The sequence below is a fragment of the Mesoplodon densirostris genome, chromosome 3, assembly GCF_025265405.1.
Source record: "Mesoplodon densirostris isolate mMesDen1 chromosome 3, mMesDen1 primary haplotype, whole genome shotgun sequence".
NCBI classification, from domain to species: domain Eukaryota; kingdom Metazoa; phylum Chordata; class Mammalia; order Artiodactyla; family Ziphiidae; genus Mesoplodon; species Mesoplodon densirostris.
Genome location: NC_082663.1, coordinates 11,917,061 through 11,941,976, shown reverse-complemented (window position 1 = coordinate 11,941,976; position 24,916 = coordinate 11,917,061). Strand labels below are relative to the sequence as shown.

Here is a 24,916-nt window from a genome sequence, read left to right as displayed (position 1 = left end):
GATTTTTAACTGACTTCATACTTTTCTGTGTGCTTCAAGGCAGTCTTTTTAAATGCATGGGCTGTTCAAGTTCACATCAAGGTCATGTTCAATTGCTCACCTGATGTACCTGTGAGTATATTTAGACGGCCTGCTGTTGTCATCAGAAGGTGATGTATCAAGACCATTTTAAATAGGCAGCAAACCAGTAGCCCTCCAGAAACTTTCCTTTAAAGAAACCTAGTCTCTTCGGGTCACTCTCACCTTGATCCTAGAGAATAAGAAAGAATCTCAAAGAGAACTATGTACTATTAGGAGAAAAATATTAATATCAATTAACAGCTTCTACTAGCCGCACAATCCAAAGCCTCAAGTGTCATCATTGTTCAGAATTTCAGATGAGCAAACAGGTGTCTGACTTATTTCTTTTGGAGCTGGAAGGACCTAAACTTGGTGGAACTGACATGGGAAATAACTTAATAAAGACACTAAATAGACATTGTTATCACCATTGTTACTGGTGGTGGAGAAAAAATAAATCTGTTGCTGAGTTCAGTTGTTTAATCTTTCATTTTAATTACCAGTGCAAGGTACAGAGAGAAAGAATCTTTGGGAATAAAGCCTGAGTGATACGTTAAAAATGAGAACTGTGGAAGGCTGTCATCTATTTCCTTTTATTGATTCCAAAACTTTGGTTAGAGTTGAAGTTTATGAACAGAAAGAATTTTAGTTTTCATTTGCATCCTTGTTGAGCCACTTAACTTTTGATCGTGTAATTAATCAATAGTACATTTCATGAAGTTGTACTGAATCACTGATGTACTTTCTTATTCAATTCAGGGATACTTTTCACATTATCACAGTTTATATAAAATTTTTACATTGTGGTCTTAATATATAGAACACATAGCACAAATGTGTGTGTGTGCGTGTGTGTGTGTGTGTGTGTGTGTGTGCTAAGAGATAATCCCTTTTGTGGGAAAAATGCTAATAGACAAAATTATTTTGATTAATTTTGCCCCTTCGTATTAATTTGTAAAAGAACTATATTATGGAACTAAAGTTGTAGTTCAACAGAAATATGTTTAAATGTGTCATACAAATGAAAATATGCCTAAAACCTTATCCCAAAGTAGGTTTTCCATTTTTAAAACTCAAATGAAAAGCAAATAGCAATTGTTCTATTTTCTTTCAGAGGTATCTTTCTTTGCCCCATAACTTTTGTTCTATTCTACTGTTTGGCCACTCACGTGCTATTTAATGAATAGTTTGCTTTTGGAATTCCAAATATTACTTTAGGTTGTAGTATTTACTTTAGAGTATATTATTTCATCAGTTTCAAACTATGGGGGAAATGTACTCCTTAGCCTTATTTTAATCCTTTGGGAATATGAGCATTTCTTTAAGTGACAATTTTATTTAATTAATGTTAACAATGACATTAAATTGACTATAATCAACTCAATAATGTTCAAGCTTTTACTTACTATCTTTAAAATCAGGAAAGGAATAATTTGTACCTTATTGTATGTATTACTAATAAGTGTGTTTATTTTCTTAATAATGGTTTTCATAAACAATGTGGAGGCATAATTTAGTCTCAGTCCTGTAGTTCTCAAGTGGAGATGAGATTGGAAATGTAGGCTGTAACAGGTTTTGCAAACTATGTTGAAAATTTTGGACCTTTCCAAATAGTAAAGGGAGATCCCTCTATGACTGGGAGCAGAAAAGGGGGTGATGGCAGAACAAAAGATCAGTGGGGAGACCAGTTATGGTTAGAGTAGTCCCCTGAGCAGTAATTAAAGCCTACATTAGGGTAATTACTATGTAATTGGAAAAAAATGGAGGAAGGCTTATGCAGGAAGGCTCAGTAAGACTTGGTGCAGATCTCGGATTTGATAGCCCATGGTCTCAACTCCAGCAGACATGAAAGCATGCATCCTTAGCATTGTAAGTGCAAGATTAGAAAGTTCTCCTTTAAAAAAATCCCTTTCAGCTCCTTTATTATGCTTTTACAATGATACGTGAAATTCTAAAGTGTGATTTATTTGGTACCAACTTATAATTTTACTTTACTTTTTTTTTTTTTTAAAGATGTTGGGGGTAGGAGTTTATTAATTAATTAATTATTTTTTTTGCTGTGTTGGGTCTCCGTTTCTGTGCGAGGGCTTCCCCTAGTGTGGCAAGTGGGGACCACTCTTCATCGCGGTGCACGGGCCTCTCACTATCGCGGCCTCTCTTGTTGCGGAGCACAAGCTCCAGACGCGTAGGCTCAGTAGTTGTGGCTCATGGGCCTAGTTGCTCCGTGGCATGTGGGATCTTCCCAGACCAGGGCTCAAACCCGTGTCCCCTGCATTAGCAGGCAGATTCTCAACCACTGCGCCACCAGGGAAGCCCTGGTTTTACTTTTCAAACTACTCATTACCAAATAAATATTAAAATGCATCTGAAAAATCCATGCTGGAAACGAATGAGGGGAGGGGATAGAGAGAAGAGACGTCTTCTGAGCAGCTGTCATGATCCAGCCACTGGTTTGAGCTTCTTTGCTAATGATATCCTCACAATCACTCTCTGAGCTATTTTTATGTCCATTTTGCAGATGACGAAACTGAGGCTTATAGACTTGCATAACATGGCCAACGTCATGCAGTTAATAAGTCCTGGGTGTTAGAATTTAAACGTGTCTTCCTGATATAAAAATGCTCACTCTTCTCACTGCTTTACTTTCCTTCCCTTACCTGTCTTCATGTAAGGACTTTTATCAGGCTCACCTTTAAGAACTCAGAAACAATAATGAGAGTGTGTAATATTTAAGAATATGGCAAGAGTGTGTAAAAATTGAGAATATGGCAATAAAAATATTTGAATTATTTCTATTTAATTTTATTATCACTTTGTTTCCTAGTGTAACCATATTGTGAGTGCATTTATTATAACTGCCCATGGAAAGGAATTTTATAGTAACCATTAAATGTCACTTGTTTATACTAATTTCTACATTATCTCAAATACAAGATTATTATCTAGTAAATAAATGAATTAAAATGACCAGTAAGGAGATTGCCAACAAACACATGAAAGGATGCTCAACATCACTAATCATTAGAGTAATGCAAATCAAAACTACAATGAGGTACCACCTCACACCGGTCAGAGTGGCCATCATCAAAAATCTACAAACAATAAATGCTGGAGAGGGTGTGGAAAAAAAGGAACCCTCTTGCACTGTTGGTGGGAATGTAAATTGATACAGCCACTATGGAGAACAGTATGGAGTTTCCTGAAAAAACTAAAATATAACTACCCTATGACCCAGCAATCCCACTACTGGGCATATACCGTGAGAAAACCATAATTCAAAAAGAGTCATGGACCCCAATGTTCATTGCAGCACTATTTACAATAGCCAGGACATGGAAGCAACCTAAGTGTCCATCGACAGACGAATGGATAAAGAAGATGTGGCACATATATACAATGGAATATTACTCAGCCATAAAAAGAAACAAAATTGAGCTATTTGTAGTGAAGTGGATGGACCTAGAATCTGTCATACAGAGTGAAGTAAGTCAGTTAGAGAAAAATTCTGGATGCTAACACATATATATGGAATCTAAAAGAAGAAAAAATGGTTCTGAAGAACCTAGGGGCAGGACAGGAATAAAGATGCAGACGTAGAGAATGGACTTGAGGACACCGGGAGGGAGAAGGGTAAGCTGGGACGAAGTGAGATAGTGGCATAGACACACATACACTACCAAATGTAAAATAGATAGTGGGAAGCAGCCGCATAGAACAGGGAGATCAGCTTGGTGCTTTGTGACCACCTAGAGGGGTGGGATAGGGAGGGTGGGAGGGAGACGCAAGATGGAGGGGATATGGGGATATATGTATATGTATATGTATAGCTGATTCACTTTGTTATGCAGCAGCAACTAACACAGCAATGTAAAGCAATTATACTCCACTAAAGATGTTAAAAAAAAAAATGACCAGTAAGGAAGCTTTCAAATGTAACCAAATAACACATGGAAACAAAGACAGTAAGAGCAGGTCTTAATTGCATTGCTGTATCTCAAAGAATTAAGAATTGATGCAAGTTTGAGCTTTTGTTTTGCTTAAAGAGGGAATTTTTCTTTTTTCTAGAATGTTCCTGGACCTGACTCACTGTGCTCAGAGCATGAGTTGGGAGGCTGGTAGGGTCCCACACACCATAAGTGTTCAACCAATGGAATGTACAGCAGAGGCCAGTGCTCTTTCCTTTTTGCCTTCGTGCAGTTTTGCTACCATGACCTTTATTTTTAACTTCATGGTTTTTGTTACAAAGGGAGAATTTTCATGTCTGTATTTCTGGCACTAAGACATGACTAGATTTTCTGGTACACTAATGTGTTTCAGTTTATCAGTTTGAAAAGGGGTATAGCATTTAATCATTCACCAGGCAATATTGAGAGCCTACTATGTATCGGACATTGTACTAAGAGTTGGAGAATGTATCAATGAAACAAAAAATCCTTGGAGCATAACTATTAAGTAACTTATACCTTATATTAGAAAGAAAGTAAATAATCACATAATTAATGAATAGTCCTATTATGTTTTATATGATTTCGTGTGATTCATCACTGCATATAACTTTAGATTTCTAGTTTTCTCGATAGGGAGTAGAATCTACAAAACCTGCTGAGCCATATCCAGAATACGTAACTGAGTATTTACCTTTCTGAAGCTGGTCTAGCAGTGTGAGCTTGGTATCACATGCCCAGGTACCCACACAACTGGAATTGTTGACAGTGCTCTCCTGTTCAAGTCACCTGCATTTAACCCTCGTTTCCCCATATTGTATTTACACTGAAATGTGTGTAACTTTAGTAATGCAGGTAAGCATAGGTACCTTGTCAATGGACACTATATTTAGAAAGCTTTTCAAGCAAACTTGCTAATGCGTATCTTTCTCTTCAAGTTTTAAATTCCATTTCCTCATTGTCTTTTCCTCTTTTGAATCCTTTATTAACTTCAAGTTAGAGTCTCTCATGAAACAATTTGACTTTCATGTACAACTTGACTTGGTGCTGGCAGCATCTCCCAGCCTCTGGGTTTCCTGCTGCCCTTGGCTTGTTGAGTGTCATGGCTGTTTCCTCCTCCCCTCACCCTCACCAGCCCCATCTTTTCTTTCCTTCTCTTTCACTGTCTCTCCCTCTACAAACTACCAAAAGGAAGAAATAGCCAATAAGGGCAATAATCTTCCAAAGTCATTCTCTCCCCAGCTACCCATAAGGTCTTTTAGGAAGGATTCAGAATGTCCCTTCTCTTGGAGAGGACAGCATCGTTTCTTTTCAGGTCAAGATGATTTTTCAATTTAAATGTACATGCAGTAGCAGCGCAGTTTGCTTGCCTAACTTTTGGACACTTGCTTGTCACAGAGTTGGATACTAGTTCAACACACAAGTTGAGAATAAGCACATTCAAACAACGATAGAGCCCTTTTAAACAAGAAACCAAACAGAGGTAAATATATTTAATCTGAGACGCATATATTGTCTTCAAATAAAGTTCAGTTTCAAAACAGGAGTAAATATGATCACAGAAGTCCCTTAAAAATGAGTTGAATTTAGGAAATAAATAGATGGTAAATAGTTAATACAGGTAATATTTTTAGTACATTTTACATTGTTTGCCACCAATCCTTCTTTCCTCCATTAATTCTCCTCCTCTAATTTTGATGTCCGTATTTCCTGCAGTCAAATGTGATAACTACAGTACAGGAACTCGAGAGCAGCCCCCTAGGTAAACTTTTTAAGGAATGGCCAAACCATAGGTGTTCATTAAGAAGAAAATATATTTATGCAAATTAACAGGAACTGGAGAAAGAAAGAACTCATCTCATGGAAGATGTAACTGCAAACAAGAGGAGAATGAAGGAACTAGAAGATAATTTGCTTTACCATCTGACCAGTACCCAGGGGTCCCTGGTGGAAGATGAGAGTATCATCCTTGTGTTGAGTAACACAAAAAAGACAGCCGAAGAGGTGACACAGAAGCTGGAAATTTCAGCTGAGACAGAAATTCAAATTAACTCAGCCCGGGAGGAATATAGACCTGGTGAGTTTGGTAATGAAAGACAAATGTCACAGGAAAATGAAATGAGAAATGAGAATTAGAGAAATTGAAGTAAGGATGTTATGAAAACGACTGTGCAACGTGGGGTGGCCATTTGTGTTTTGTGGCATTTCTTTAAATGTTCAGTAAAATTGAGATGAAGAAATTTTATAATGGTGTAAATTTTCTAGGTGCTTATAATTCATGTTATTGGCAAATTCTTTAAGGTTCCTGTGAACTTATTTTTAAACCAGAAAGTAAAGAGAATTATTAAAGACATCTGACTAGTGAAGACAAAAACTAGTGAAATCTGAGGAATTTGTGCTACATTTGTGGGCTGTTCACTAGTTGTTTATCATTTGGTAACAATAAGCCTGTATTTTGTTTGTAGTCCTGTAGAGTTCCCATGAGTCCAGGTAGTTCTCTGGTCTCATGGGAACCCTTCAACCTTATCCACAGATCAGCAAATCAGTGTTGTTCATGGGTTATAAAGGGAACCTGCTAAAAGAATTCAATTTCCTTTAGTAATTTATCATGCCTTTTGGAAAAATAATTGAAACAATATCTACTGGTGGAGAGTCAGGAGCGTCATCTTTGCGATGCCTTGGCTTACTTGAGGCCAAGTTTAGTCAGGGCTTCCTCATGGAGTTTAAGAACGAGGTCCTTAACAATGCCTACACAGTTTGCTGGATGTTACAGTACAATCCATGCTGTCCCACTGTTTGTCTTTTCCACCTATGGAAGAGTGTAATAAAATGTATTTATAAGGAATCTAGAGATTCTAAAACAGAAAGTATCATTTGATGAACCCAAATAGCAGACTACTTGTTCAAAGCTTACAAAGAAGAATTAAATATATATGATGACATTGCTCTAGACTCCCATTGTTGGTAGATAGTCATTGCTAAGACGTACAAATAGAACTTGTTTCATTTAGCATTTAGACTGATCTGTGCATGGGTCATTTATTTTCTGGGCTCGTAGCAAGTGCAATGTTGCTCTTTGTCTTTTAGTTGCTACCCGGGGCAGCATCCTCTACTTCCTCATCACGGAAATGTGCTTGGTTAATGAGATGTATCAGACTTCACTCCGCCAGTTTCTTGGCTTGTTTGACCTTTCCTTGGCCAGGTATGTCTGTACTCAGGAAGCCAAGCTGAATTCTGTATCTGTGGGTTAGAACGGTGACATTACATTGATAACTTATTTTCCCTTTGCACCTAAGCTGCTTCTTTTTCTTTAAATCTAAGTTGAGTGTAATTACCAGTGTGTTAACAAATCATTCTCATTTTTCATTTTATGCTTAAAGAAAGCTCTACCAACTATTCATCCACTGATCGATTCCTTTGGTTTCCCCAAGTTTCTGTTAAACAAGAAAATTCCCCAGACATTGTTGTGAGTGATAATACTCTGCAGGTAAAATTGATTCAGACAACATGGAGGATTCTGTTATTTCATGTGGAGAGAGTGCTTGTTATTTTAGATTTAGGAGGCTTACTCTTGATGTGTAAAAAATAAGAATTAGTCTTCCAGAGTTACTTATTTTCCATTAAAGATGTTGTTTTTAGGGACAGTTGCAAAGGGTGGGACAAGCCTGATTTAAATGTTCTCTTCTCCAGGTCTGTCAAGAGCCCAATTACAAGCAAGAGGATCGCTAATATCATTGAGCACATGACCTATGAGGTTTATAAGTACACGGCTCGGGGTTTGTATGAGGGGCACAAATTTCTCTTCACCCTGCTGCTTACCCTAAAAATTGACATGCAGAGGAACCGAGTCAAGCATGAAGAGTTTCTCACCCTTATTAAAGGTCAGTATTCGAATAGAAAGCATTGTGCACAGGCGCAGATATAGGAATTAAAGTGAAGGTCTTGTGCATTTTTGTTTTTTAGCAATAGCAGTTTCCTTGCATTTCATTGAAGATTGCATTTATGTGAGCTTTTTAAACATTAAAAAAATTAATTAACTAATTAATCTTTTTATTTTTGGCTGTGTTGGGTCTTTGTTGCTGTGCACAGGCTTTCTCTAGTTGCGGCAAGTGGGGGCTACTCTTCGTTGTGGTGTGCAGGCTTCTCATTGTGGTGGCTTCTCTTGTTGTGGAGCACGGGCTCTAGGCATGTGGGCTTCAGTAGCTGTGGCTCGCGGGCTCAGTAGTTGTGGTGAACGGGCTCAGTTGCTCCACGGCATGTGGGATCTTCCTGGACCAGGGATCGAACCCATGTCCCCTGCACTGGCAGGTGGATTCTTAACCACTGCGCCACCAGGGAGGTCTGAGCTATTTTATTTGTTCATTAATTGCATGAATATTTATTGGGAAACTATTGCATGCCAGGACACAGAGTAGGCACTTGAAACATAATAAACAGTAAGTAAATTGTGCAGTGTGTGAGGAGCTAGTAAGCACTCTGGAAAAACGGAGAAGGATAAGGGAGTTGGGGAATGTTTAGTATGTGGAGTGGGGAAGTTTTAAAATTTTTAATGGGATATTTAATGGGATCTCTCATTGGGTAGGATTCCCGAGAGATGGACAGGTGGCCAAGACCTGAAGGACCAGGGGATGTTGGTTCTGGGGACATTTAGAGAAAGTGCTGAAGGTTGAGGAGGTGACATCAATGCCTCTAGTGGGAGAGGGTGTCCTATGATGAAGGCAAAGCAAAGCAACCAGGGCAGCTGGAGCAGAGTGGGTGAGGTGACCATGCCACTCATCCCATGGATATTTCCTCTATATCTATTGTAGCATTGATCACAGACAGGTACCCTCTGCTGTGGAAGGCTGGGAAACACACATTTGCTATCACATTCTTGAATGTCTGGACAAAAAGTATTTAAAGGAACAGTGGAAATGATGCTAGGCTTGAAATGGTTTTATCTACTCTACCTTTCTAAACAAAGGTTTATCTTTAAAGATAAGGCACAACTTCATCTTTGGAGGGGTGGATTTTCATTGACTTCACCTACATGGAGAGTAGATTTGCAGAGGAACTTGAAGAGGATCCCAATGGGGGCAGTAGAGAAGGGCATACATGGGGATATGTAGGTCAGAGTCATACTTATACATACACAAATGCATATTCATGTTCATATACATATGCTTATGCATCTATAACTATATCTATACCTATGTGTCTTATGGTAGCAATAAAGACTCAGTTAGACTTGAAAACTCAGAAATTATGATTTGTGGATGATCTCTCTTTCTCTTTCTCTCTCTTGTTTCTAAGCATTGAACCCTTGCCCCTTAGGTTTCTTTTTGTTCCAAGTTTCCTAAATCAGAGCACATGGAAGATGAACGGTCTGGTGAGACCTTAGATGGACATGTAGGTGTAGGAGTTGCCTTCTTCAGTGAGTCCTTCATATATAAATGATTTCTGGCCTCAGTGACTCTGGTCCTTCAGCTGATGGAGCTTCCTATGGGAAAGTTGTTCCTGACACCCTCAATTCAGGAGTGAGATGCATTTCCCTATGGAAATGACATTGAACATAGTGTCCAGAAATACTGTAGTGTGTTACAGTTTGGTGTGATCAAAACACACATGAGACTTAGAGTTGGGAAGAGTCTAAGGGAAAATAGTGGCTTTGCCACCTTCTGGATGAGTGGTTTTGATCAGGTTATTTAAACTTTTCAAGCTTCAGTTGCCTCAGCTATGAAACAAGGATAGTCAAATGGACATAATAGGATTATTGAGAATTCGCACAACTTATATAAACCCTGGCACATAGAATAGCTCAACAGATGATAGGCATTGTTATATTATCTTTAGTTTCTTAGTTTATTTTGATTAGTCTAAGGCTTGCATAGGTTGGACAGGATTTTGTGAGACTTTGGCATTCAACAGCTAGTTCTTGTACTCCTTTAGGACACAGAGTTTCATAAGATTTCCCTTTGTTAGTTATGTTGGTGAAAGCTGCCCAATGACATGAACTCTTTCTGTAAGGACTTTAAAATCACTTGTTTGAAACTATTATTTAGATAGCAACAGTGTTTTGATACTGATTTTTTAATTTAATCATCTCTAAAATGGGAAAGCATCAGGCTGGAGGACTTTCTAAGTCTGCCTTAGCTATGCCACTTCACGATACAAGGTACAACTTGGATAAATCATTGTAAGCATGTTTCACTTTTACAAGGTATAATGATAAAGATTTAAACCTTCTTTCTCCCAAAGCAAGGATTTGAGGGATGAAGGGGCTGGCATAATTCTCAATCATCTTGAGAATTTATTTTGATTTATTCCTATCCCAGCAGTTTATTCATCAAAAGTCCATCTAATCTGGTGCCATATTATCCAGGAATATGTTCCCCACTCCCTACCATTACAACATTCTTTGTTGCCCAAAGTATACTTTTGAGGCAGGCAAGATATTCATGACAGTGTTACCCTCTATTAAACAATGAATAATCTTTGGCTCCAAGGAGCACTCTTTTCCATGAAAAGCTTCTCCCTAATCCTGTGGTGAATACCTTATTCTTTTCAGTTTGTTGGAAAATGGACAGTTTCCATGGAAATTGGTGTGACCGTTTTCAACACAGTGGCATTGTCCTTAGGTCTTTAACTGCTTCCTTGTGTTCAAGCAATCTGTTTTGCTTTTATAAGCTAATAGTTTCACTGAAATGGCTTCACTTACCTCTTGTTCCACTTACCTTGGACGTCTACTAAGATGGATTTGGCAAAAGACAGCAATTTCGTGGGGTCCATGGTACCTGAATAAAGTAGAGATTGGCTCAGTAAATATTTTGAGTATTATTACTTGTTTATGACCTGCTCTGTTCAAAAAAAGATTGTAGCCAAATGGATTGGTTATATCTTTCTAAGAATTATGGTTAGAGCATATTTTCCCTGAAACATTTTAATAGATGTTATTTATTAAACAGTATATCTTATCCTATAGAAGACTTGCTAACTCTTTCTTTGGCTTAAAATTTGATTGTTCATACATTTAGTTTTTCTGGGATGGGCAACAATAACTTTTTAAACTGTCATTTATTTTATGGTGCTGTGAGAGTTATGTGAGTTATGTGAGCGTAAGTAAATCATCAGCAAAAAGATAGGAGTCAGTACCAAATGGAAATGTTTGTTGTGAGTAGATTGACGAAAAATAAGTGACATAGCACAGGTCCCTTGGGTGTGCTCAAAATGGATGTAAATAATATACTGATTTATAGAGGAGAACCCTTCAAACGCAGGTAGTGCTACTAAAATTTCTAGAGAAATTCTCTCCTTAAAATGAGCTTGTGCCAATATTTGGCAATTCTTAATGCTGACAATAGCTGCTCACTTAGTGACACTCTGCTTTGTCCTTGATCCTGTTTTGAGTGCTTTACACTCACTTTATATATTTTCTGCCATTATCACTACACCTAGGCTTCATTATTCCCATTGTACTTATTTGGAAACAGATTCCAAACAGATGAGCTGGCTTGTCCCAGACCTTGGCCAGGTGGAGCTAAGACAGAATCCACCACTTACCTAAATCCAAAGCTATATTATTGATCCTTAAATGTGTTTTTCTAAAATCATCTATTCCTTTATTAAATGTTAAAGCTTGTTCATCACTATGATTTATATTTCTGAGTTTAATAAATGTCCAGGTAGTAAAAGAATTGATATTAAAATAGTTTCAGCAAAAGTTTTTTATAAAGAGATTGTTTTACAGTAAAGAGAGAAAAATTTCATAACTTAATATGTTTAACTTGAAAGGTGGTGCCTCGTTGGACTTGAAAGCCTGTCCTCCTAAACCATCTAAATGGATCCTGGACATTACCTGGCTGAATTTGGTGGAACTGAGCAAACTTAGACAGTTTTCTGATGTCCTTGATCAGGTAACTTGTGCTTTGAGTAAACTTATAGTACTGTCACAGTGAGCGGCTTCCTGATTTATCATTTGGCTACACGACTTGGGGAAGAGAGAGATTTCTTTGTCACTCTTAAAATGGTATGACCAGTGCTTGACTTTCCTCACTGCCCACTCATACTCTGATAAAGCACACTCCATCCATGGCAGGCTGGTCTCGCGGGAAGAAATTAGTTACCTAGGAAGTTTAACCAACGCTGACCTGGATGATTTGTCAGTATCACCAATTGGCGACCCACAGTGGGAAAACAGATTCAATTAGATTAAATGATTAGATATGATTAAAAGGTTTTGCCATCTTTCTAAGGATGAAATGAAAAGTAATAAGAACACCCTTCCTCTAAGTGATAAATATCCATTCTTACCTCTTGTTTCTCTCTTCTTCCTCTCCTCGTTATACTGCCTTAACCAGGCATCTGGGTCTGAATCTAACACAAACACCTGGCCTTTTATCTTTAGAAGTTGTTTTCCTTTCATAAGCAGCAAGTTCCTGATGAATCGTGTATATATTGGTATTATGGAACTTTGGTATAGCAAGTTGAATTGGGACAAGCCAGGAAATAGCTTCTTGAGAACCTGATGACCAGCGAGAAGCTGCATGGACAGCAAGGTGGCTTTCTTCAGCTGCCAGATGAAGGCTCTTTTTCACCAGAAAATGTCTTAACACTGGTTCTTTTTTTTTTTAATCATTAAAGTATAGTTGATTTACAATGTTACGTTAGTTTCTGGTGTACAAGAAAGTGATTTAGTTGTGTATATATATATATACATATATTCTTTTCCATTAGGGTTTATTACAAGATATCGACTATAGTTCCCTGTGCTTTGCAGTAGGACCTTGTTGTTTATCTATTTTATATACAGTAGTTTGTATCTGTTAATCCCAAGCTCCTAATTTCTCCCGCCCCCACCCCCTTTCCCCTTTGGTAGCTGTAAGTTTGTGTTCTATGTCTGTGAGTCTGTTTCTGTTTCATAGATAAATTTATTTGTATCATATTTTAGGTTCCACATATAAATGATATCATATGGTATTTGTCCTAATGCTCTTTCTTGACTTTGCCAGTTTAAGTTGACTGGAAGCTTAAGCTCTGCTATATTTTTATGTTCTGGCTTACACCTGGTGATTACCATGTAATTAGGGTATAAGCCATTCTTTTGGGTTGAATAGCTTTTTTGGGGGGAGATTTTAATGCATTCTAGCTTGTTCCCCATGGGATGACTCCTAGTGACCTTTCCTGGACCACTATCAGTTATTGAAGTAGCTGTCTTCTGGAGATTATATTGTATACCTGAAATGCCTCCATATTATGTAGTCTTTCATGATTGAAAGAGGTTATTTTTTTATTCTTATATGACATTTTCTAAATATGAACCCAAATTGTTTTTCCTTTGATTAGATCTCCAAGGAATACACTTGGGGCTTTAATCAAAGGGAATATACCAGAGAACATAAGATCATGTTTATCTGCAGATGTGATTTATTCTATGACTTTGAGATGCTTGCCCATGTAATGCTTGCCTCTCTTTGATTTTTTAAGCTTCAAATGTTAATGGACTGTGTTTTTTCCCTTTATCAATTGCCTAAAGGAAGCAAGTGTGATTATTCATTTGATGCTGATATTAAGTGGTGTATTTCAAATTACTCGAGATTAATAGAGTATTGACCAAGAGACTTCAATAATAAACATGTATTAAATGTCTTCTTTTGTTCCAAGAATGGTCCTGGGAAATGAGGAAGCATGAGTGAATGAAACTTAGTTCTTTTTTTTTTATATAAATTTATTTATTTTATTTTGGGACTTCCCTGGTGGCGCAGTGGTTAAGAGTCCGCCTGCCAATGCAGGGGACATGGGTTTGAGCCTTGGTCCGGGAAGATCCCACATGCCGTGGAGCAACTAAGCCCATGCACCACAGCTACTGAGCCTGAGCTCTAGAGCCTGGGAGCCACACTACTGAGCCCATGTGCCACAACTACTGAGCCCGTGCGCCTAGAGCCCGTGCTCCGCAATAAGAGAAGACACCGCAATGAGAAGCCCGCGCACCGCAACAAAGAGTAGTCCCTGCTCGCCGCAACTAGAGAGAGCCCGCGCACAGCAACGAAGACCCAATGCAGCCAAAAATAAAAAGATAAATAAATAAATAAACTAATAAATTTATTTATTTTATTTTTGGCTGCGTTGGGTCTTTGTTGCTGCATGCGGGCTCTCTCTAGTTGCGGCGAGCGGGGGCTACTCCTCATTGCGGTGCACGTTGCAGTGGCTTCTCTTGTTGCGGAGCACGGGCTCTAAGTGTGCGGGCTTCAGTAGGTGTGGCTCGAGGGTGCTAGAGCGCAGGCTCAGTAGCTGTGGTGCACGGGCCTAGTTGCTTCCCGGCATGTGGGATCTTCCCAGACCAGGGATCGAACCCATGTCCCCTGCATTGGCAGGCGGATTCTTAACCACTGCGCCACCAGGGAAGCCTAAGACTTGGTTCTTAGTCATAGGAGATCTCATGGAGCAAAACAGATTTCCTTAAAATAATGAAAATGAATTTCCATTGATTTCTTTATTCTTTGCAGATTTGTTCCCACAAAGTCATAGGAGAAATTCCACAACCCAGGGCTCTCCCTCCTTTAAGAGGGAGCCGGAGGCTGGTGTTAGTACAGACTGACTTTAGAGCAAATCACATTTGATTTTAGACTCTCAACTTTTTGGTGCTAGGATATAAAATTTTTAAAAATTAAAAAAAGTACTCAAGGAATAGCATTCACACATGCCTGGAATGGTCAGAAAGAGAAAAAATATCTGTGAATGCTTACTGAAAGATTTTTCTGTGGTGTGACACTTTTCTTATCCCCTGGTATTTTCAGATATCAAGAAATGAGAAAATGTGGAAAATTTGGTTTGATAAGAAAAACCCTGAGGAGGAACCCCTTCCAAATGCCTATGATAAATCTCTAGACTGCTTTAGACGTCTTCTCCTTATTAGATCCTGGTGTCCCGACAGAACCATTGCCCAGGTAAAAAGTACATATTTTAAAAATAGGAGAACATTTTAAAGGAACATTTCCTTTTAAATTTAAAAGAATATTTAAAATGTTAATCCCAATGAGAATTTTTGTGTAGGCTTCTGTGTAATTTTCTAGCAATACAATTGTGAAAAATGGAAAAATAAACAACAAATAAGTGTACGGAGGTGTATATTTGGGCTAAGTGATTTAATTATTTTCTTTGGTCTAAGTGATACAATAAGAGTGAATGAGGAAACTATGTAAGGTGGTTATATAGGTCTAATGTGAAGGTAATGCATTGTTTTTCCATATCATTTTTATATTAACTCAAAAAAAATGGCTACTCCATTTTGCTAGTAGTAAAGTGGTGTTTCTTAAATAGGAAGACTGCTCAGGTACTGAGGAGGGAGAGAAAGACTACAGGGCAGTATAGCATCCCCAAATCCGTAGCCATTACACCAGGATGTGTCACAAACCCCGATGTGAGAAAGAAGGTTTGCCTAAATTTCTTTGAATGATACATATGGTTTAAATGTAAACCCTGCCTCTACAAGATCCATCTTTTCAAAGACTTTTAATCTGTTGGCCTTACCGTCATGGAAATTTACCCATGAAACAGACTTGTGGTGTCTTGCCTTCACAGCTAAAAGTTAAACTCTACTATTCACAGACATAGATTTTTTTTATGGACTTCTTTAAATAAGTCATAAAATAACAGTAGGCTGGGGTTTCTAATAGAATGTAGGAATTTTTCCCCTTCACTCTCCAGAAAGAGTGTTAAAAACATATGGAGTAACCACCTAGGTACTGTGGAATCATGAAAACAACTAGATTCAATCATTTATTGAGGAAAGAAAAATGAGTTTTACAACTCAGGGCACTGAGATCACCCTTCCTTTAGTTTTTCTTCTCAACTTCATTACTTTTATCCTGCCCAAATGAATTGTCAAACAGTTGCCTTATTTAAGGGGAGTGTAGAAGTTTCTTTTCTTTTCCCCTTCCTTCTCTCCTTCCTCCCTCCCTCCCTCCCTTCCCTCCCTCTCTTCCTTCCTTCCCTTTTTATATTTTTCATAACACTTTATTGGGTTCAGTGCTGAAATTTAAGTGTCTCCCACCCCTTTGTAACTTTGTCATCTTCATTCTGGCCTCTGTCACCCTTAGGCTGATGACAGCCATGTCTTTCTAACTGGTCCCCTGTAGTTCATTCTTGCCCACTCTAGTCCATCTTGTATATTCTAGAAGAAACAGAAATATCATTATGGTATTCCTTTAATGGCTTCCCATGGCCCTTATGGTAACACCCAAGTCTTAAGCAAGGTCTAGAAGGCCCCTTGGAAAAATGTGCTCTCCTCTGAAGTTTTTACTCTCACATTAGATTCCTTTTGTGATTTTCAACAAGACACCATTTGGGGAAGCATATTTCAAGGTCTACAATGTGGACATACTTAATCCCCATTCCCCACAAGCAACATCAGGCTTGCTCGTAGCATTTTGGCTGAGCATGAGTGCATGTCCAGGGACATTCAAAAGCCTGGTTGCAAGAAGAACACACTGTCAGAAGGTGTCTTGTGCTACTGCCTGTTTATGTACAGCTGTGAGCTAAGAATGGTTTTTATAGTTTTAAATGGTTGAAAAAAAGCCAAGAAGAATAATGTTTTGTGATATGTGAAAATTATATAACATTCAAATTCCAGTGTCTATAAACTTTTATTGGAACATAGCCTTGCTCTTTTATTTATGAACTATCATTTGTTTATGCTGCAGTGGTAGGTTGAGTTGGGCAACAGAGTCTGTACAGCCACAAAGCCCTAATATATTTACCACCTGGCCCCTGATGTATGCATAGGTAACAGTATGTTAGCTCATAGCTTGGATGGAAATGTCCAGGTGGGGTCAGTGCTGAATTCTATGGCAAGATTGGCCATTTTGAGCTCCTTGCTATGCCACAGGACAAAACACCTGCATCTTGAGAGATGCTGCAATGATGGCAGGTACCCAGGTGCCTGTGGCTGAGAAACAACTGCAATTTGTGGAACAGCTGGGCGTCCAGCCTTTGAAGTCCTTCCTGATCATGAAGTGCACTGCCTAGTGGCTGTGATGAATGTGTAAACAAGTAGACTTTTGGAGAAGCCAAAGAACATGTCAGGCAAACGTGTAAAGTACCTTTCAGAAAGCTGTAAAAAATGTGCAGGCATTTATACTTAGGTTAGAGAATTCAATACTGGATCTGGCCAACCTTGAAAAAATATTAAGAGATACAAAATTAAGTGGTACCATGTGCTCCAAATGCAGTTGGATTAAATCTTTAAAAATTAATTAATTTGATAAATATGCAATAAATTTCACTACATAAGTAGTCACTCAGCAGTAATTATCTATTTGTTAAGTACCCATTAAATCCAAGGTATTGTACTGTTTACTTGATTATTTGAATGCCTATATATAGCATGAAGCAGCTGGTGTATTGAAACAGGTCCCAGACAAGGAGTCAGCCAACCTGGGTTCTAGTCTTTTAAGTGGGTGACTGTGTTTTTGGCAAGTAACTCAGCTTCTACAGAGTGAGGATTCAAACAAGCAAGCAAGCAAACAAACAGATAAACCAACGAGAAAAAAGCCTCTGCCCTATTTTCGTGGCAGGGTTACTGTAGACATCATTGAGATAATCTACAAAAATGAATTTTGGAAAGCACATTGAATTATGCACAAGAAGGAGTTGGAGCTAGTTTTGGTGACTCCTGTACTGTTTTTGGCAGGCACGTAAGTACATCGTGGACTCCATGGGAGAAAAGTATGCGGAGGGTGTTATCCTGGACTTGGAAAAGACATGGGAGGAATCTGATCCACGGACACCACTCATCTGTCTCCTGTCTATGGGCTCAGACCCCACAGGTTCCATCATCACCTTGGGGAAGAGATTAAAAATAGAAACCCGCTACGTTTCCATGGGGCAGGGCCAGGAGGTCCACGCTCGCAAGCTCCTGCAGCAGACCATGGCGAATGTGAGACCAGATGTCTACTTTTGTGTTATGATGTTGACATTACATGTTATAGCATAACAATGCAGAGAGCTTATGAATCCTTAAGAGTTTAAATGTATGTATTGTATTCTGTTTACTAAACAGGAAAAAGCATGATATCTATTAGAAAATTTCCATGGGAAAATGGACACACTTCAAACTTTTTCTGCTGAGCCTTGACTTATGGAAAACTTGCCCAATCAGAACATCTTATTTCCTGACCAGTTTGCATAATGCTAGACCCCACTCCAGGTCCCAAACGCTCTGTAGGGTTCATAGTTCCTCTTCTCTGCCATATGCTCCAACCCCTCCAGCTCTGCTCTTGGAATCCATAACTCTCTAGAATCTACAACACCATGCCTTTCTTGGGTTCCAGAATGCATCATCTGTGCCCTGGGGTCCCCTAGGCCTGCCCCCAATCCCAGAGGCCAGGAATCTGCTATTATCCTGTGGTGGTACCAGAGGTTTTCAGGAAACCTGGCCTATTGCCTTCCAGGTGGATCTCCTAGAGCCCTTTGCAGCTTGCAAATTCAACAGTGTACAGAGCAGACCAAACACTAAGCTCACCCTGAAACCATTGGGTTCTAGGTCCCAGCTGCTGACTCTAGAATCTTACCACTGTGCTGCATCCTGGTCCCCTCCCCCTGGTCTGGAACTGAGCTCACTGCATTCTAGAACCTCCATATTTACCTCTTCCATCCTCAAGCTGTGCCCTGCCCCCAGCTTTGGTGAAAGGGAGAGGTCTCTCATGTGTGCTGTGCTCTGTCTGATGCACTTAGTTTGTAGTTGGGAGGGGCAGGGCAGAAAGCACCTGATTTAAATATGTTTAGAGATGAAAAAATACATCCATGATTCAGAATCCTAGGTCTGGTCTGACACGAGGGCTTGGTGGGCCTCCGTCCTGGCCTCTCCCCCCTCATCCTCCCTCCCCCTTGACTTCCTTCCCCTGCATAGTACTGTACTTAGAGCAAAAACACTAACATTCACAGGACATGGATTTAACTTGAATTTAAAGTAAATAATGGTGTAACTAATAGGTTCAGGCAACTAAATTAGAATTTAAATGGAATATTTTTAGCCTTCAATTTATCTGTGTTTTTTGTTTAGTAGTTTAATTTCAAGTAAAAAATTTTAAAAATCTTTATTAGTATTAGCATGCTTATAACTTGTCAGAGACAATAGTGTTTTATGACAGAGTGAACCAACTACCCAAGAATAGCAAAATGGATGATCTGCTCAGTAAGAACACAGAATATTCATACAGAGTGTGGCAATGCCAAAGAAACAACCTTGGCCAAAGATTCCTTTCCATGGGTGAAGATTGCACCTTCTAAGTTCTCACCTAAGAAACTTAGATCAGGAGTCACTTGTATGCTGGATGAAAGAAAGCATCTGAAGCCTTTTTGTAGTTATGTTTTATATTTAATTTCCCTTTTTTTTGAATTGTGGATAGTGTCAATTAAATTTTCATAGGACAAAATAAATAGTTATTTATTCAGCAGTGCTATATACTTCTGAAGAAAATGTAAGGGAATATGTGACATTCTAAAATGATCAGTTTTACATGTAACTTGACTAAGATTTTAGATCTGGTGCTTAGTTTGTTTCTTGGAAAGAAAAATATCTCAGGTTACACTAATCAAATCTAAGTGATCCAAAGTCAGAGAGTCAAGAAAACAACTCAAGGTTATGATCTGGGTATGGTAGATGATTTTGGCAAAAAATGTTCTATAGATTAGGTATTGAATAAATTATTATTTCATGACCTAAATTTTTGCCTGTGTTGCTTTATACAAGAATCTTCTTATATGCTCACAGAATAATTTATACAAGAGATATGGGTTTTTATTTTCTAAGACTCTTGCTGTTAGAGTGGTCAGATTCCCCAGAGAAGGTTCTTCTTTATTCTAGAGGGTACATACCTTGCTGCCTGTATTCTGGGAACTCAGTAGGAGAAGGAAGGTAATAGGTCTCCACATTCAATAGGTAAGCTTTCTTTTACCTGTTTTCAGTGAGGTTCCTATACTCTTAACAGGCTGTTGTCCTCCACTGCAAACCCTGTCTGTTTTGCCTTCTAAAGAAAATCAACTTTCCATCTTTCATTAAGGAAACATGTTGGGGGTCTGGACTTTCAATCTTCTTGTATTAGTCCATCATCTTCCCCCACTTCCAGAAGGACCTTCGTCACCTCTTCTTGAGTGTTTTGGGAGTTACATGGTATAAATCAGTTTACGCCTCAGCTCTCCCCAAATGGTCAGTTTAGGGTTCAGCTTTCTTGAGTCTGTTTTCAGTGTTATTGACACTGTCTTCACCTTCACTATCTTTGTCCGTCTGAGTTCATACCTTTAAAAAAGTCCCTTCGTTGCACTTTTCATGGAATTTGGGAAGGCAGCTGAGCTAAGTGACGGTTTTCAGTCAACCATCTTTACTTGGAAGTGCTGTTATCTCTTTTTATGTTTCACTTTGGTGATGATCATGACCCCCACTATATATTATTACTACAAGTGGCATGCTAGTATACTGTGAGACACATACATGGAATAAGAAGAAATGTAGCCTATCTCAGTTCAACATGATCATATCCTTAGATTTGACCTAGATTACTTTAAAGGGGTTAGCGTGCTTTTCTATTAAATTTTAATTACTTATTTTCTAAAGAGCATACTAATTTAAATCTCTGGGTGAAACACAAAATCGACTAATTTCCATGTACTGTTGTTGATGTAGGGAGGATGGGCACTTTTGCAGAACTGCCATCTGGGACTCGATTTCATGGATGAGCTAATGGACATAATTATAGAAACCGAGATTGTACATGATGCTTTCCGCCTGTGGATGACGACCGAGGCTCATAAGCAGTTTCCCATTACCCTCCTTCAGATGTCCATTAAATTTACCAATGAGCCCCCCCAGGGACTCCGGGCAGGACTGAAAAGAACATATGGTGGTGAGTCGAGGAATACTTCTAAGTTTACAAGAGTTCTTGTGCTTAACTTGTTTTCTTAAAGAAATTATGAGAAATGAATTAGCTAGGATTAGTTATAGGAAGTGGTGCTATGACTTAACATGATGGTGAGGGGATAGCCCCCTCTGTCCTGCTCCATGTGGAATATCCTCTGGCCGTGTTAGGGCATCAGAGCTCAGGTTTCCACCTTATATTTTTGCTATTTCCCCACTATTGCTCTACTTTGGCCTATGCTATGCTCTGCTAGACACTTGCCTTTCTATGTTAACATCTAAAATGGATAATGTCGTTTATGGTCTTCGTGCTCCATACCTAACGTAGGGCAGTAGCCTCTTGCAAGAGGAGAGGCTGAGCCACAATTATGGTCTCTACTTTCATTGCATGAAGTTGTGTGTCAGGATGTCAGAACGTGAGGTAAGTTAGAAATCTGACAACGGCCACCAAACCAGACCAAAATGCCCCTCCTGTCACAACTGGAGCTGAGATTACTCTCTGTTCATGTGCGCCTCCTGTGTCACAGCTTCCCGTCTGAGGCTCATGGTCACAGAAAGAGTACGGACTTGGAGTTAGAAATCCCGGCTCTGATACGGCCTGAACAAATGCTTTGTTCTCTTGGGTGCTAATCACTCAAACGACCTGAGTTTCAGTCTTCTTGTGCCTAAAATCATGATAATAAAAACTATCCAGGACAATTGGAGTAAATTTAGTTTAAAATAGTGTATTTAATGATCATCATCATCATAATAATGATTACATAGCAATCTGAAAAAATCTACAAAGAAATTTTTTTGGAGTTGTCAACAAGTCTCAAATTTTTGCCCGTAAAATAGATGTGGAAGGATGATGTCAGTAAAAAAAGATTTCAAGTGAAAACATTTATAATTATATATGCAATTTAATATGTACATATATAGTAATCATAATTATTTTGGGGGAGCATACTCAGGTTGCAATGGGCTTCCTTTTTATTTTATTATTATATTTTATTATTCTTTTTAATTGAGATATAGTTGCTGTACAATATTATATGTTACAGGTGTGTAATAGAGTGATTCACAATTTTTAAAGACTCTATTTGTAGTTATTATCAAATATTGCCTATATTCCCCGTGTTGTACAATATATCCTTGCAACTTATTTTATATCTAATAGTTTGTACTTTTCAGTAGCAATGGGCTTCTATATACACGATTTTAATTAATATTAAATTGTTAAAAGAGTATATAGAAGCAATTGCAACCTCTGTACATGCCCCTAGTAGTAGTATTAGTAATAGGTATTATTATTATTATTAGTAGTAGTAGTTGTAGTGATAGCAGCAATATTTATTTTACTGCCACTATTCTTCCATCTGTTTTATCCCTGCATTATCTTGTTAGGTTGGCCAAGAACTTGATCCATGTTAGCAAGCCCCCAACCACCTCAAATCTCTGTGCATATTTTTCAGAGAGGAATGCCCTCTGGGTATCCAAAAGTTAAATTATAATTGTCATTTGAATATGGTAAGAGTAATTCAAGATAAGTGAAGTTTAATATCAGGAATTTACAAAAATAATTAATAGCTTATAAAAGTAGTAGAAAGTAAAGATGTTTGAGAGATGATATAGTTTTTCACCTAACTGACCACAGCAGGTGTGAGTCAAGACCTGCTGGATGTGAGCGCCGTAGCCCAGTGGAAACCCATGTTGTATGCCGTGGCTTTCCTGCACTCCACGGTCCAGGAGAGGCGCAAGTTCGGCCCCCTGGGGTGGAACATACCTTACGAATTTAACCAAGCTGACTTTAATGCCACGGTGCAGTTCATCCAAAACCACTTAGACGACATGGATCTCAAAAAGGTACTGTGCACACACTGCTTCGTGCCCCTGGTGATCGTGGACTTGGGTCCTTAAGCTAACGTGACCGCCCAGCCTTGGCATAAATCCTGTAAGAGTGATGATTTTCTGTGCTGGCAAAGTCATTCTCTTTAAGTCATAGCAGCTTGGGTCACACTAGCCCCTTGATTTTAGGGAAAAAAAGGAACAAATTTTGATTATGTTTTTACTTCTCAAGGACAAGTTGACATTACAAGGAAGACAACCTAACGGGGTCTATTGGAGGGAGGGGGGAATGGGTGAAGAAGTGTGTTTTTTAAAATCCTAAAACATGAAACATTTAGAGTCTAGATTACTTTTGGAGTGTGTACTTTTTAAAGAACAGCCTCTCTATTCTCAAAAGATAAACAATTCTTTTTCTATTGAAATCAAAGTATAGAAACATATGAATGCACCAAGAGAATCTATTTCAAGTCATGATCACGAGCTTTGAGTTAGCCCTCATGTCTGCCTATTTAACTTTCTTTCTGCACTTTTCACATTACTGGAGAGTGAATAAATGAATGAGTAAATGACACTGATGACAATGATGACATGGGTGTCCCTTGGCAGGGAAAATGGGGGTGAGACAGTAGTAAGTCCACAATCATCCTCTACATTTTCCCAGGGCGTCTCCTGGACCACCGTACGCTACATGATAGGAGAGATTCAGTACGGAGGCAGAGTCACTGATGACTATGACAAGAGGTTGTTGAACACACTTGCTAAGGTTTGGTTCAGTGAAAATATGTTTGGACCGGATTTTAGCTTTTACCAAGGATATAATATTCCAAAATGCAGCACGGTGGACAACTATCTTCAGTATATTCAGGTTTGTCATCTTCAGAATTTTTTGTATAGAGCAAGTATCTATAGCAAGTTGACTTTTTTGATATTTATTTATACTGTCTGTACTTCGTTGAAAATGAATTTTAATGGTGATGCATACTGAACATGGAAGGTTCCAAGCACCACAGATGCTGTCTTCATATGTTTATATTCACCTAATGATTAAACTGTTTATATTTGTTCTGAGGGTGTGTTTTATGTGAATTCCCCTCTTTCCTCTCCTTTTAATGCCCCAGTGAGGAATATTCTTTGGAGAGGTGATAGACTGGGCAGATTTAGAACCAGGGAACCTACACAAATCCCTGGCACTCTCTACCCAAAGGCAGCCTCTGGACTCAATCTGTTCTGTTTCAATCCACTTGCCTTATCCCGTGACATCTGTTCCTTAATCCTGGCCTGATGGACAGCTTATGAGTATGTTCAGGAATGCACTCTGTAGAAGAGCTTCCTCTAAGACTGGTTTTCTCAGTCTCAGCTCTGTTGACATTCAGGGCTGGATACTTCCTCGAGTGGGGGACTGACCTGTGTAGAATGGTTAGCAGCATCCCTCGCCTCTACCCACTAGATGCCAGTTTCACTCTCTACCCAGTTGTGACAAACTACAGTGTCTCCAGACATTGCCAGATGTGCCTAGTGGGGGCAAAATCATCTCCAACTGAGAAGCCCTGCTCTAAGTAGGAATAGGATTTTGACAGGAGATTTGGGAAAAAATCTGATTTGTCCTTCCAGGTAACTAGATTTTCTGTCTCAATACCTTGAATTCATTAGATCATCATTTAGTGATCTCTTTTGCCTCTAAGATTTATCTCAGGATGAACAAAGTAAAGCACAACAGCCCGCCAAGAGCTAAATTTATCAGTATATTTAGAGGTTCCGTGATATATGTGTGGTGAGTTTATCATATATCACCACCCCTACACTTTTATTAATTCAAATCAACAAATATATTTATCTTAACTGTACTATATGTATCTTTAAATCATTAGCACTGAATAGGAGAATGCTTATGAAGGTATAAATTTAGGTATACCTGCACATTATATTTATTGACATACACCTCATTTCACAATGAATTTGAGGTAGCTCATAAAAAGGCATTACATAAAAAGGAATAAAATAATGGACTAGAAGGGAGGGAAACCATGAATAAAGGTAAGGTTACGATTCACACATAAAATTATACATCAAATTGTAGGTAAATTTTCTTTTTTTCAAGTAGCTGGGGGAGTATTTACCTGCTAGTTTTGCTTCTCATTGTCTCTTGCTGTCTGTTTTTCTCTGTAACTTTGTTGCTTTTTCAATATTTCTCGTTTTT

At 38.6% G+C, this 24,916-nt stretch overlaps 1 protein-coding gene across 1 annotated transcript in view; it reads left to right on the top strand.

Moving 5' to 3' along the window:
• Positions 1 to 24,916, top strand: part of DNAH5 (dynein axonemal heavy chain 5) — a 276,356-nt gene that overhangs the window by 236,006 nt on the left and 15,434 nt on the right. The window contains exons 66-74 of the mRNA XM_060092732.1: positions 5,838 to 6,081; positions 7,092 to 7,206; positions 7,695 to 7,885; positions 11,775 to 11,896; positions 14,777 to 14,926; positions 17,671 to 17,916; positions 20,662 to 20,878; positions 22,529 to 22,737; positions 23,381 to 23,584. Coding sequence (XP_059948715.1) covers positions 5,838 to 6,081; positions 7,092 to 7,206; positions 7,695 to 7,885; positions 11,775 to 11,896; positions 14,777 to 14,926; positions 17,671 to 17,916; positions 20,662 to 20,878; positions 22,529 to 22,737; positions 23,381 to 23,584 — 1,698 coding nt within the window. The remainder of the gene's footprint in view (positions 1 to 5,837; positions 6,082 to 7,091; positions 7,207 to 7,694; positions 7,886 to 11,774; positions 11,897 to 14,776; positions 14,927 to 17,670; positions 17,917 to 20,661; positions 20,879 to 22,528; positions 22,738 to 23,380; positions 23,585 to 24,916) is intronic.